This window comes from Cyprinus carpio, chromosome B15, assembly GCF_018340385.1.
Source record: "Cyprinus carpio isolate SPL01 chromosome B15, ASM1834038v1, whole genome shotgun sequence".
NCBI lineage: Eukaryota > Metazoa > Chordata > Actinopteri > Cypriniformes > Cyprinidae > Cyprinus > Cyprinus carpio.
The window spans coordinates 10,516,236-10,531,961 of NC_056611.1; the positions used below are offsets into that span (position 1 = coordinate 10,516,236).

The 15,726-nt window shown below is 36.1% G+C and overlaps 1 protein-coding gene across 1 annotated transcript in view; it reads left to right on the forward strand.

Annotated features, from left to right (window-relative positions):
* Positions 1-15,726, forward strand: part of prkd2 (protein kinase D2) — a 38,745-nt gene extending 23,019 nt beyond the window's left edge. The window contains exons 3-18 of the mRNA XM_042739176.1: positions 49-180; positions 388-584; positions 985-1,168; positions 1,688-1,756; positions 1,920-2,082; positions 3,405-3,516; positions 7,067-7,144; positions 8,514-8,826; positions 9,148-9,200; positions 9,299-9,371; positions 10,590-10,696; positions 10,925-11,086; positions 11,938-12,036; positions 12,203-12,470; positions 12,756-12,841; positions 13,737-15,726. Of these exons, the coding sequence (XP_042595110.1) occupies positions 49-180; positions 388-584; positions 985-1,168; positions 1,688-1,756; positions 1,920-2,082; positions 3,405-3,516; positions 7,067-7,144; positions 8,514-8,826; positions 9,148-9,200; positions 9,299-9,371; positions 10,590-10,696; positions 10,925-11,086; positions 11,938-12,036; positions 12,203-12,470; positions 12,756-12,841; positions 13,737-13,961 (2,321 nt within the window). The 3' untranslated portion in view covers positions 13,962-15,726. The remainder of the gene's footprint in view (positions 1-48; positions 181-387; positions 585-984; positions 1,169-1,687; positions 1,757-1,919; positions 2,083-3,404; positions 3,517-7,066; positions 7,145-8,513; positions 8,827-9,147; positions 9,201-9,298; positions 9,372-10,589; positions 10,697-10,924; positions 11,087-11,937; positions 12,037-12,202; positions 12,471-12,755; positions 12,842-13,736) is intronic.

The following is a 15,726-nucleotide window of genomic DNA, read 5'->3' on the forward strand; positions in this document are numbered from 1 at the left end:
AGTTAGCACTGATGTCTCCTTTTTGTGATTTTGTTGTGTATTCTGCAGCTGCTGCTACATCCGAGGACTTCCAGATTCGTCCTCACGCGTTAAACGTGCACTCGTATCGTGCACCGGCATTCTGCGATCACTGCGGCGAGATGCTTTTCGGCCTGGTGCGTCAAGGACTCAAATGCGATGGTGGGGACTCTGTCTTTCACAATTTGTATTCTTCACACCGCACTTGTTTTCATTCAATCAAAGCTAGACTTGTTATGAGCTGTCATGCAACTACATTTATTTTCCATGGCCTAGCTATCTCCATCTATGTCCAAGAGTGTTTGGACATAAGTGTGATATATGCCCACCGTGCCCAACTTTTTGCCCTCTCACTGTCTCCCCCTGCAGGTTGTGGACTGAATTACCACAAGCGCTGTGCTTTTAGCATTCCCAATAACTGCAGTGGTGCGAGGAAGCGGCGGCTGTCCACCACGTCCCTCACCAGCAGTCAGTCTCTGCGTCTGTCCACCGCAGAGTCCCTCAGTAGTCTCAACAGCAGCGTGACGTCTGAAGAAGCCAGTCTTATCCGATCGCATACTCAGATGGTACAGCACACATTCAATTCCATGTTTAAAATCTATCTATCTATCTATCTATCTATCTATCTATCTATCTATCTATCTATCTATCTATCTATCTATCTATCTATCTATCAACATTTACTAAAACATTATTAAAATTAAAAGTTTTCTCTGTTTTTTTTTATTACTTACTGTTAAAAAAGGTTACTCAATACTGTAACAAATGTATTGCTTATATTAAGTTAATATTAGTCAATGCATTACTTAAGATGACTTAACTAATGGACCTTATTGTAAAGTGTTACCATAAAAATATAATTAACTATAGTTAGTAATAATATACATAGATTTTTCAATTAACTTTAACATAATGGAATATTAATGTTTAATTCAATAATATCATATCATGTTGATTTGTCTCCAGCCCCGCACCCCCAGTGAGGCCAGGCGCTTTTACACCGGGCGGCCCGTCCACCTGGACAAGATCCTCATGACTAAAGTGAAGGTCCCGCACACATTCGCCGTTCACTCGTACACGCGTCCCACCGTGTGTCAGTACTGCAAGAGACTGCTGAGAGGACTCTTCCGCCAGGGACTCCAGTGCAAAGGTCTGACAATCCTGCTCAATAATCCATCCTGATTTACAGATTAGTACTACAACATTCATTCATGTTGTATTAGTGAATTCCACATTGATCTACATAATGACCCATATGGGAATGCAATGACAAGGTGATTGGATTGAGTTTGCGGTAATGATTGGCTGACTGGACATTCTTCAGTCAAGTAAAAAAAAATGCATGGACATAAAATATTGATTTGAGTTTAAATTAAATATTGAGTTGGAGATTATGTAATTATGTAGTTATCTTGCTTGTAGATTATCTTAAAATAACAGTAAAAGTACACTCAATATGTACACTCTCTTTTTAAAAAAATGGGTCAGTAAGTTTTTTTCTTTTCTTTTTTTAAACAAATTAATAATTTTATTAATCAAAGGATGCATTAAGCCTTTCAAAGCCTATATTAATTTGTATAATATTATTATAATAATATTTATATTTGATATAATATTTGATTTTATGACACTTATTTTTTTTTCTTTCTTCTTCTTCTTCTTTTTTTAGACTGCAAGTTCAACTGCCACAAGCGATGTGCATACAAGGTCCCAAATGACTGCTTAGGGGAGACTCTCGGTAATAAGTGTGAGAGAGACATTGTTGACACGATGGACATTGTTAACACATTTGGAATATTTGCACTGTGTCTTCTGCTTCTGCAAACATATAATTATTGTTTGTCACTTCACAGTGCTTGTGTGTGAATTTTTTACTTCTTTCCCATCTGTCTGCCTCTTAGACATATTAAGTCCAAGCACAGACATGGAGGTGCCGATGGACTACAGTAATGAGTATTCTGACACTGATAAGTCATCTCTGATGGACGACTCAGATGAGGCCTGCAGTATCCCCGGGTCTTTCTCCCCAGACAGCAACCAGCATGGAGCCACTGGAGACCAGAGGTAGTAAGACAGCTAGATTTTAGACACACAGACAAAATTCAGACCTAGTCATCGTAAACACAAAATTGGAAAGAATAATAATAGAGGTTTATGCAACTCAGGCTCATTGGAAATACGTGACTGCCTACACTTCTGCAAAAATGAACCTATATATACATATATATACATACATACATACACACACACACACACACACACATACATATATATATTTCACTAGAGCTCCAACTGAAATGAACACTAGTGGTAATAAAATAGCAACAACTTTTGTCCAACTTTGCACACAAATTAGAATTACAGTAGCAGATTAGGCTTATTTTTGCACAATTCTATGTTCTGACATTAAAAATATTTTTACCAAAGTGTTTGATTTGAAATCTAATACATTTTATTGTGTGCATAACATAACCAGCTCCATATGTATGGCTTTTCTTGACATAGTAAACTTGCTCGATAGCTCACCCGGTAGAGTGTAGAACTTGTGATATGGAGCACTCTGGTACGAATCTGGTGAAAACAGTGACACAGCAATCCACAAAAGAGGTCAAAGCCTTGCATAAGGAAGCTAAAATGACAATTTTAAACCATCATGGGTACTCACCAGACATTTCATTTCTAAAATATACTATCAGTTATGTCAGGGCTGCTTTAAAAAAAAATGCTATTAATGCGATTCAGTGCCACTCACTCAGTTCTGAAATGCCGTGATATGTACAATAAGCAATGTAAAAACTAAGAAAATTGAACACACTATTTAGCGTCACTCAAAACACATTTTACCCAAAACTGCTATGAAACATGCTTCAAGAAGCATAATGTCATTTTGCAACTATTTTGTATCCACAGGCATGTTATTTTTATGACACTGTGCTGTATATAAACCCGCATCAGCAGTGGAAATAAAGAGATATTACTGATAAGCACCTATTGTGGACATGTCATCTGAAAAGTGCAGTGAAATATGTATATTTGGACAAACTATTTCAGATTTTGAGTCATGTATTTCCAATGAGCCTGGGATTATACAAATCATATACATCAAAATTACAAGGTGTACAAGCCCTTCACATCAAGTGTGAAAATTCAATTTACAACTATGCAGTCACATATTGCAGTTCAGCTTTCCTTTGCAAAAACAAACTGACCAATAAGATATTGGCTTTTCATAAACTATTCACAATTCATGTTGTTTTGGTGCATCTTTCCTTGAACGAATAGCTTTTATTCAGCATAGAGTTGCCTGCATACCTCTATGTCTGCCACACACCTGGATTCTGTTGTAAGATCTCATCATTTATGGTGTGTGTGTGATGTTTCCCCAGTGCTAATATTCCTCTGATGAGAGTAGTGCAGTCGATCAGGCAGACCACACGTCGCTCTAGCACAGCCATCAAGGAAGGCTGGATGGTGCACTACAGCAACAAGGACACACTGGTACTTCCTCTAACTGCTGGCTGACCTAAAAGGGATAATTTACCTACAAATGAATATTCTGACCTCATTTGCTAACTCTCATGTTGTTTCAAACCTGTATGACTTTTTCCTTTGCAACTGAAGAGGGGATCTTTTGAAGAGCATCTTACATTTACCAAAAAATCTTCCAAAGGCTTTATAATACTTAGATTACTTAAGAAGACTACAAAATAGAATGCAGAAATCAATTATTAATGTATTAATTCAAAAATAAGAATAGATATTTTCAAATTCACAAATGAACATATATTTAATACTTAATTTAGTTTCATTTATACATTATTTTTTAATTTTAATTTTTTTTTTTTTAATTTTGATGACTAGAGCTTACAGCTCATGAAAGTCAAAAATCCAGTATCACAAAATATTAAAATATTTACATTTGAGTTTCATTAAATGACAATCCCTACAGTATAAATTCTGGGTATCTCTTGTTCTTTGAAACCACAATAATGGAGAAGACTGCTGACTTGGCAATGGTCCAGAAAACAATCATTGACATCCTTCACAAAGTGGGTAAGTCACAGAAGGTCATTACTGAAAGGGGTGGCTGTTCACAGAGTGCTGTATCAAAGCATATTAAATGCAAAGTTGACTGGAAGGAAGAAAATGGGTAGGAAAAGGTGCACAAGCAACAGGGATGACTGCAAGCTTGAGAATACTGTCAAGCTAAGCTAATTCAAACACTTGGGAGAGCTTCACAAGGAGTGGACTGAAGCTGGAGTCAGACGTCTTCAGGAAAAGGGCTTCCAAGCCACTTCTGAAACAGAAACTACGTCAGAAGCATCTTACCTGGGCTAAGGTGAAAAAGAACTGGACTGTTGCTCAGTAATCCAAAGTCCTCTTTTCAGATGAAAGTAAATTTTGCATTTGTTTTGGAAATTAAGGTCTGGAGTCTGGAGAAAGACTGGAGGTGCACAAGCTGCTTGAAGTCCAGTATGAAGTTTCTAATGTCGGTGATGATTTGGGGTGCCATGACGTCTGCTGGTGTTGGTTCATTGTGTTTTATCAAGTCCAAATTCAATGCAGCTGTCTACCAGGAGATTTTGGAGCACTTTATGCTTCCATCTGCTGACAAAGCTTTATGGAGATGCAGATTTCCCTTTCCAGCAGGACTTTAGCACCTGCTCACAGTGACCATGATATTACTGTGCTTGATTGGCCAGGCAACATGCCCGACCTGAACCCCATATGGAATCTATGGGATATTTTCAAGAGAAAGATGAGAAACAGTCGATCCAACAATACAGACTATCTGAAGGCTCTACAGTGCCTTAGCAGTGCCACAGGCTGATCGCTTCCACGCCACACTTCACTGTCACTGATGCTGGAGTTTATGCTAAAGGAGCCCCGACCAAGTATTGAGTGCATAAATTAATATACTTTAATGAACTTGAACTTTTCTGTTCTACAAATCCTTTTTTTTTTTTTACTGATCTTAGGAAATATTCTAATATTTTGAGATACTAGATTTTTGACTTTCATGAGCTATAAGCTCTAATGATCAAAATTAAACTTTTGAAATGATTTACTTTACATGTAATAAATCTAGAATATATGAAAGTTTCACTTTTTTGAAATAAGTTACAGAAAAATGAACTTTTCACAATATTATTTTTTTTTTGAGATGCACCTATATATACAGTGCCTTGTGAAATCACTCAAACACCTCATCATTTTTTTCTCACTCACCTAACACTAAAGAACGGAGCCCCGCACATGACATGCAAAAAAAAATACGGAGCCCCGCACATGACATGCAAAAAAAAATAATAATAAAAAAATAAAATAAATTGAGTGCATGATTTACTAATTCGTTCCCTCAATGTACTAAAACGTGCACACAAATACTATTGCGTTCCCTCAATTTACTATTGCGTTCCCTTGCTTTGCTAAATCGTGCGCACGACTTAGCAAATCGAGGGAACGAATTAGTAAATCGTGTGCACTATTTATAAAACGGAATAGTAAATCGAGGGAATGCAATAGTAATCGTGTGCACGTTTTAGTACATTGAGGGAACGTAAATCGTGCACACGATTTAGCCTACTATTTTTTTCCTGCATGTCATGTGGGGGGCTCCGTAGTTGCAGCTTTATGTTTTTTCCCCACATCAATCTACGCTTCATACACCATAATGACAATGCAAAAACAGAATTAAATATATATATAACTGAAATAAGTACACTGCATAAGTATTCAAACCCTTAACTTAGTACTTAGCTGAAGCACTTTTACAGCCTCAAGTATTTTTGGGTATGATGTGACAAGCTTTTCAAATCAGCATTTGGTAATTATCTGCCATTCTTCACCTCACCTCTCAAGCTCTGTCAGGTTGGATGAGGGCAGACGCAGACATACATTTTCAGACACAAGCATCTGTGTGTGTATATATATATATATATATATATATATATATATATATATATATATATATAAAATACTGCATTAAATTGATCAAATACATATTTATAATTAATATATTTATATGAATTATTTGTAATTATTTTTTATGGTTTGGAAGGTAGGTGTTATTTTATGACATTTAACTGACATTATAAATATATCTATTTGCCAGATTCCAATTTATCTACTAACATTTTTATTTTTAAGTTGATAATTAATTACCTAATTACTTAAAGTGACACTCATAGACTATGGTTATCTATTTGCAAACGTTTGTTGACAGTGACCTTATTTTAATATGGTTAATTATTTATTTAATAATTTTACATTTATATATTTATTTAATGTTTTTTTAATAGTAATATAGTGCAGTAGTATGGACCACTTTAATGTATTTATATATTCATTTAATCATTTAGGTGTTTTGCATCTTAAAACATTGTTTCATTATATGGAATATAGTGACAAGGATTTTTACAAATAAATTGTGTTCTACAGAGTTTGAACGATATAAGGATGAGTAAATGAAGTCATTTATTTATTTATTTATTTTTATTTTTTTGTGTGTGAACTATTCTTTTAACACAGCCAGAGTTTTCTGTCTAGTCTTTATACTATTCTTACCTCACTTCCAAACACCCTATTGATATTTCTTTATATGTTCTGCTTCCATCTGCACACTTGCACTATAATATCAGCAAATCTTCAGCTTTTAAATCACAGGCTATTCTGAGCTTCCCCTGCAGGAGTGAGTATTGGTTTGTAGGAATGAATAGCAGTAAATGTCACTCATAGTGTTTGGTGCTTCTAGACAAGTATTTTTACAAAGAATGGGGAAAAATTGGCTGAGGCATTTTCTGAACATTGATATATTGACCTGTTCTCAGCCTCCTGTAAAACTTCTGATTTTCTGTGTAGCATTTCACTTCTATTTAACCTTTTCTTTCTAACTTTCCTTCTGGTTTTTCCTCCTCTTTTTCCTCCTCTTCTCTTCAGCTCTGTTTGCCCTTCGCTTTCTTCCTCCTGTCTGCTGGGGTGAATCTGACCCCAGCACCAACTCCTTGTTGAGCTATGACCTCTGACCTCTCATCCCACCCTCCAACAGAGGAAGAAACACTACTGGCGCCTGGACTGCAAATGCATCATCCTATTTCAAAACGACACCACCAACAAATACTACAAGGTAGAATCTCACTTTCTTTTGTGTTTTAATGACTGTTTATTATGAAAGCATGTTTCTGCCAATGCATGAAAAAAATTATATAAAAAAATAAATAAATAAAATAAAATGAAATAAAAATGGTAATTGCAACCTTTTATCTGACCATTTGGACTTTTATTCTCACAATTCCAAGTTTATATCTCACAATTCTGACTTTTTCTTGCAATTCTGAGAATTGCAAGATTCGAATTCAGAATTGTGAGAAAAAAAAAAAAGTTGTAAAAAGCAATTCGTTTTTTTTTTATTCCATGTTGGAAACAGAAAAACAATTGTGAGGATGTAAACTTGGAATTGCAAGAACAAAGGGTAGATTTCTCATTATATATTATAAATCTGAGTTTATATCTGGCAATTCTGACTTTTTTCTTGCAGTTTTGAGAAACTAAATTACTAAATTACACAATTACTTTTTTAATTCCATGGTTTAAAAGAAATTCGGAAACTTGGAATTTAAAGAACAAAAGTTAGAATTTTTAGAGTTAGAGTTTGTCTTGCAGTTCTGAGTTCATATCTTGCAACTCCGACTTTCTTTTCTCAGAATCGCAAATGTCAAAATTATGAGATATAAACTAACAAAAACAAAAAATTTCTCATAATAAAAAAAAAAAAAAAAAAAAAATTGATATATAAAAAGCACAACAATTATTATTTCTCCTAAGAACTGCAAGAAAAAAGTTAGAATTGTGAGATTTAAACTCAGAATTCCAACTTTTCTTCTCGCAGTTCAGAGTTTATATTTCACTTTTTTTTTTTTTTTCTGCCACAGAATAAAAAAATGAAAAGGTAACTAAAGGAGACCTTTTTCTTTACAATTCTGAATTTATGTCTCACAATTCTGACTTTTTCATAATTGCGAAAAAATTTTTTTATTGATGAATTGTATTGATTGAATGTAAGATAAAAAGTTGCAATCACTTTTTTTGTCTTTGTTTTTATGTATGTACAGTATTTATTTATTATTTTTTCCATCCATCCCATGGTGGAAACAAGCCTCCCACCGTTTATGGACATAGTGAGCTAAATTGCACATTAAAAAGGAGTTAATGTGTGTGTGGATATGCCACATTACATTATGGATTATGCGTTCACAGTGACAGATGAAGCATGAATATTTTGGGTTCATGAAATAATGCATTATGTATGGTTTTCACAAGCTAGTTGTCCATTGGGGTGACTTCACATGTAGAATTACCTGGTTTGATGTATCATTTAATCAGTTAATTATCTCAACTCACATTGGCATTAACCAAGACCCTGCTTTTAAATTAACCTTGGTGCATATTGTCTGCATAATTGAGGGTCTAATTTGCCCCTTTGCCTCCCTCCACAGGAGATCCCGCTCTCAGAAATCCTTGAGGTCCGCCCGGCAGGTGATTTCTCTCTTGTCCCTCCTGGCACAAGCCCCCACTGCTTTGAGATCATGACGGGTACGATGATCTACTTTGTTGGTGAAGACCCCAACACCACCCCGTCCCTGTCATCTAGTGTGTCTGGTCTGCCCATCTCCATCAGCCCCAGCAGTGTTGCGCCCAATAGTGGGGTGGGACGAGAGTTTGCCAAAGGATGGGAGACTGCTATACGTCAAGCCCTCATGCCAGTCATCTTCCAAGACAACCCTCCAGCAGAAGGTCATACTCCTCACCGTAAGTGAGATTAATTCTGGAAGAAAGGTGTGATTCTGCATACATAATCATAATAGTGGTCACTGTTATGAAACCTAAACAAATCATTTGGTTATGTGAAGGATTTAGTTGGACATGATGGTGCTATGATATGATAATATAATATGATGCTCATTTGATGTTCATTTTCTTAATTTGGACTAACACACTCACACACACACACGCACACAGTATATATGCAGTATATATATACATTTTAAATACTTTTTTACAACTTTTTTTTTTTTTTTAAATAGATTATAAAGTGAGACTAATATGGTTATTAATCTGATTCATTTTCAGGCCAGGCATCAGTCAACATCTCAGTGTCTAACAGTCAGATTCAGGAGAACGTGGTGAGTAAACATGACCTTTAAAGATGTGATACATCACATAGTCTGATGATTATGATAATGAGTAAGATAATAATAAACGACGATGATGTACCCAACAGGACATTGGAATGGTGTATCAAATCTTTGCTGATGAGGTTCTGGGCTCTGGACAGTTTGGTGTGGTATATGGAGGTAAGTCTATGACTGAAAACCAGATTTTTTTAAATTTCTAAACATTTGCTAGGCCATTGCTATGCAGTTGCTAAGACGTTCTTGGTGGTTGCCAGGCTATTCTGGATGGTTGTTAGGTGTTTTCTTACTGGACCATGTAAACAGTGTACATGCACCCTTAATATGTTATGATATTCTAGACTGAAGTCCAATTTGGGACAAGTTACGCTCTTAAAAATAAAGGTTCTTTTTGACATTGATGGTGCCATGAATAACCTTTAACATCCATGGAATCTTTAAGGAAAAGGGTATTTTTTCTAAGGATGCACAATATTATCGGAATGATATTGGAATGGGCCGATAATGGCTTAAAATGTGAATATAAGGTTTGGCCCGATATGATAAATTATGCCAATATGCCTATTAACTAAAGCAGTAATTGATGTCATAAAATCAGAGTATGCTTTGATTTAAAGGTCAGAAGCTAAAGCTCACATGAATAAAAATGTATATAGTAAGTAAAATTATATATAGGCTATACAGATTTATTCATTAATGTGTAATGTTTTTATTTATTTATTTATTTAAAACAGATTATGAAATTAAATTCAAGGAGCTTTAAAAATTTTTTTTTTACTTTTTCCTTTTTAAATCTTCAAATAATTTTAATGTTTCCACATCTGAGAAAGAAAAGAAAAAAATGCAGTGATTGATTTAGTTCACTTAGTTATTTTCAGCTTTCAGTGTTCTCTCATTGTAAAATAACGTCATTATTGTTTATTTAATTCTAACAAGTAAGTATAAAAAATAAATAAATAAATAAATAAAAAATAAATGAAATTTTTCCTTATCTTTGCACAGGAGAGACTTAATGTTGTAGATAAAGGAAATAAAAGGAAATATATCGGTATTGGAATCGACTATCAGCCAAAATGAGTTGAAAAATATCGGCAAATCAGATATCGGCAAAATCCTACATTCTGCATCCCTTTTAGATTATTAAAATCTTCTTCATGTTCTTTGGGGAACCAAAAATGGTTCTTCTATGGCATCACTGCAAAATGAATCTTATTATTCTTCTAGTTTTTTTCAAAAGTTTAAACAACAAAAATGGAATTCTTCTTCATAACCCTTGTCATAAGTATATGCAATAGCAAGCACCACTAATGATATGCAAAAAAGGACATTTGCAAATGATCTCACATATACAACACATAATCATTTTCTCAACCCACACAGGAAAACACAGGAAAAGTGGCCGGGATGTAGCCGTGAAGGTGATCGACAAGCTCCGGTTCCCCACCAAGCAGGAGAGCCAGCTGAGGAATGAAGTAGCCATATTGCAGGTGACCAACAGGGGGCGATGGAGAATCAATGATTCATCACACATAGAACTGTGTGGCTAATGAGGGCCATTGTATTGACTGAATGATAATGAACACATATAACACAATTTAACCTGCTGTGTGCCTGCTGATTGTGAGGACACCTAACATAAGATCGTGAATGCAAATAAGCAACAAGGTGACTCACTCAACCGCATCTCTTTATCTTGTCCTTTCATCCTCTTTCAGAGCCTGCGACACTTGGGTATAGTGAATCTCGAATGCATGTTTGAGACGCCAGAGAAGGTGTTTGTGGTGATGGAAAAACTTCATGGTGACATGCTCGAGATGATCTTGTCGAGTGAGAAAGGACGACTTCCTGAGAGACTCACCAAGTTCCTCATCACGCAGGTCAGCGCAGTGTTTAGAGCTTAAAACTTGCTTCTCAGAGTTTAAAGGCTGTTCGCACCCTGGACATATGGTTATTACAGTCATTCTAAAGGCATGTTTACACCAATAGGGATAGCTATAATTGCTATTAACTACAACTATAATGATAACTATATAAATGTCCTGTTTATTATTACAAGCACATGCAGCATTTTTTTCGTCTACTGCTTTAAAGGGGTCATGAACTACCTTTTTTATTATTTCATGCTGTCCTCTGAGATCCACTTATGTTATCAAGATTTTTACATAAAAAAAAAACCTCATTTAGAATTAATAAGCTATTTTCTGTCCTGTTTTGAACCCCCTCATCAGTACGCTCTGTTTGAAAAGGTGTGGCAGATTTTGGACTCGGAAGTAAACACCCACTGCTATGACTGGCTAATAGTTATGTATGTTTGACAGCCTTCACAGATGAACGCTGCTGTGATTTAGGTCAACACTGCATAAATACTCAGTACATATCAAACGATGTGTAAGAAGAGACAAAGCAATAGTGACCACATAATAAAAACTGTTACTCACACTTGTGTGTTGCAATATTAATCTCAATCTCAATCTTAATAATTTCAATCTTTCTGAAAACTCATGTACTGTTATTGTAAAGTGTTGCCGATAACTATATTAGCATTGTGTTCTGTTTTTAATTTATATATATATATATATATATACTTGCTCTTTAAAAGCCAGGTACATTCTGATTGGCCATCAACATTTTTATTGTATAGTTATCGTTATAGTAATCATTCTTGGTGTGAAAGGGCCTTTAAAGACATTATTTTAAACTAGTATCTTCTCTTTCACTCCCTCTCTAGATTTTGGCTGCTCTGAGGCACCTTCACTTCAAAAACATAGTGCACTGTGACCTCAAGCCTGAGAATGTGCTGTTAGCATCAGCGGATCCTTTCCCACAGGTCAGAAATTCAAAAAATGCTACTTTAACACATTCTGATATAGAGGCATGGGAAACAAACTACAGCTTCTTCTTTTTTTTCTGTTGCATAATGAAAGGTTATAGTTCTCCTTTTTACACTTTGTTGACTCTTAACACTTCTTCCCACCCACACGGGATATTCGCAGGTGAAACTTTGTGACTTTGGTTTTGCTCGCATCATCGGAGAGAAGTCTTTCCGCCGTTCGGTCGTTGGTACGCCGGCTTATTTGGCCCCCGAGGTCCTGCTGAACCAGGGTTACAATCGCTCTCTGGATATGTGGTCTGTAGGTGTGATCATGTATGTCAGTCTGAGTGGAACTTTCCCCTTCAACGAGGATGAAGACATCAATGATCAGATCCACAATGCCGCCTTCATGTACCCACCAAACCCATGGAAACAGATCTCTCCTGAAGGTAACACAGTAAAAACACAACGAATTAAAGTTGCTGATGTACAATAACATGTCAGATCAAATTGAACATAGTAGTATATGAAAAGTTAAAAGAGCTGAAAAGAGAACACTTTGCTTGGCTCTTCCTGGAAATTTACTTCATAATAACAAAAAGAAATTCGATGCATTAAAAGCAGACTGATCGTTGAGTCGCTCCATCCGCCTTTGATTTTCTGTCCGCTGCTGTAAATCATTTAGCTTCAATCAATGCAGATTTTATTTGTGTGATCTCTCCGTATCTCCATAGCTATCGACCTCATCAATAACCTGCTGCAAGTGAAGATGAGAAAACGCTACAGTGTAGACAAGAGTCTCAGCCATACCTATCTACAGGTAATGCCAACATCAGGCTCATGCTATTAATGGCTCTTTCCATGATTAGGGTCCCACATGTGTGTGTGTGTATGTGTATATATATATATATCTATATAATATATATATATATATATCTATATATATATATATATATATATATATATATATATATATACATACACACACACACACACACACACACACACACACACACACACACACACACACACACAAACAAACACACAAACACAGAATGACTGCTGAAAATTCAGATTTGTCATCAGAAGAATAACTTGTATTTTTAAATATATTAAAATAGAGTTAATACAATACAATCAGATAATACAATCAGTTGTTTTAAAGTGTAACAATATTTTACACAATTACTGTTTTTACTGCCTTTTTATCAAATAAATGCAGCCTTGGTAAGCATAAGAGTTTTTTTAAAGAACCTGAAATATATTGCGTATGTGTGTGATTGTGAGTGTGCATTATATAAATTTCAACTACTATTACTATTAAAAAGACCATATTTTAAATAAATGAGTGGAAGCAAGAAGGATAATCTAGACAAGGATAAGGCTATTATGTTTACATTAAGAAAATAAAAAATAAAATAAAATTGGAAATAGGTCAGTAATTACATTAAAGGCTCCGCATGAAAGAAGGAAAAATGACAAATGTGAAAAACAACCCATGAGATGACAAAATCCAAGTATGGATTTGCAGTAAAAGAGAGTTTTATGTTTGACAAGCAAATTACATTAAGGGCAAATAAGCTCCTTAAGTAAAGCGTTTTTAGACACCGCAAAAACAAAATGAATCATCATTAGCTGTGGCATCCTTCTGTGTTTATCATCTCCTTATCTGCTCTCTCTCCTCTTACCCCCACCACCTCTGTCTGCTCTTTCAGGATTACCAGGCCTGGTTGGACCTCCGAGAGTTGGAGTCAAAGCTCGGGGAGCGTTACATAACCCACGAGAGCGATGACAGCCGCTGGCAGCAGTACGCCCGTGACCACACGCTGCCCTACCCTGCTCACCTGGTGCCCCCGCCACCTGCGTCCGACGACGATGAGCTGGAGGGTGCAGAGGACGCGGACATGCAGGGGCTGACAGAGCGTGTTAGCATTCTTTGAAAAAGGAACTGAGGCCGAGAACAAGAGGAATGAAGAGTACCTGCCCAACTCTAGCGATTTTTAGTGCACCACGAGCGTAGAATGGAGGTTGTCCTCTGTAAAAAAATAAAAAACAATGTAGCTTCAGTTGTCTTTGGCAGTCCGTCTGAACTCTGACCTCCTTCAGCCAGGACTGCTGCAGATTTGTTTCTGGGATGCAGATATTTAGTTTGGGAAGAACTATCTTGGATTCCAACATATAGACACAAAGTCAAACTGAAACAATTTTTATTTTTTTTCGAAATAGGCTGGTTTTGGGTTCGTCTCCCCCAACTATATGTCTTTCTTAAGGTACGGTCACATATACCAGTATTCTGCATATTTTCACAGGCGAAACCCAGTCAGTTCAATGGAAATACATGCAATAGTTAATTTCATGTCTGGACGAAAGATTTCCTCATGTAGATTTCGCAATTGGTTCAAGTTGGTCACACGCAATCGCCACATTTACCAACAGAAAGCTGCTTGGTCTGAAAGTGAATTCTGTGTGAAAGGAGCTTCATAAATTGCTTAACTATTGACAATAGACTTTTCCCATATGAAATTTTGCTAATGTGACCGTAACTTTAGGGGACACAAATAGAAGAGAACCTTCCAAAAGATCTCGAGACATGGTTTTAAAATTTTGAATATTTGCAGCATCTTAAAAACTTGCAGAATATTCAAAAAACAGCTTAAGATGTGACACAATGGTTAGAGACATTCTTCTAAATGTGTCTTTCCTGACGGTGGTGCTTTGAAGGTGATGAATATGATGAATTTTAATGGTCAAAACTGTCTAAAGGTATGGTCACATATACTGGTGCTCCTTGAAATTTTAAATCCAAAATCAATTCAATACAAAATCAAAACATTAGTTCAAAGGTTAAGTTGTTCCTCGAGCAGATTGCATTCATGTTCATGTGAATTTGCCACATTGATCAACAGAAAGTTGAAAACGGCTTCTGTGAACGGTGCTTCATGCATGGACAGCAGACCATTTTTGCCCGCAAAATTTCACCCAAATTTTGTGACCTAAACTGCTAAACTGCAGCATTTGTTTAACATGCAAATTAATCTCACTAATTGACTAATCGACCATCATGACCCATCCCTAGTTTGTTTTTCACAACTGATTGACGTCAAGCTGATAATCTCCAGGTCACCAGAAATGTATTAGTCATGATACAAATGGAAAGGAAAAAAAAAAAGAGTATCTATTAAGCTGGACTTTTTTTCTTTGTCTGCGCTCTGTAGTGACACCACCTTTAGTTTCAGATCCACTTTTTATGTATTACTGAGAACCTTTTTGCAAAAATACCTTGGAAGAAGTCCGAGAGTCTGGTGTTTTCCAGTATCGTCATCGGTTTACCCTCCATGGGGAAGACGACTTCACCTCTGAGAATGGATGTTTTCTTATGAGGACTGATATGCAGGTTGCCCCTCGGCCTTATCTGCATACAAAATGAGTGCACAAAGACTACCTAGACTGTTCTTAGATCAGCCGCTGTTAGCAACCGGCTGATCTTTGCTAGTACTAGCTGTACTGGATGTGTATTCTTATTCCTAACTGACCCTAAACCTGAGCATTAGGCTGCATGTCACTGAGAATTAGGTTTGCTTGAAACTTATTGCTATGAAGGACTGTTTTGTACACATGTAACCTTAGAGATTCTGATGTAGTTCGTGGAAGGTAATGTTGGAGCATTTCCAGCAGGTATAATAAACATGGTGATGCATAAATCAA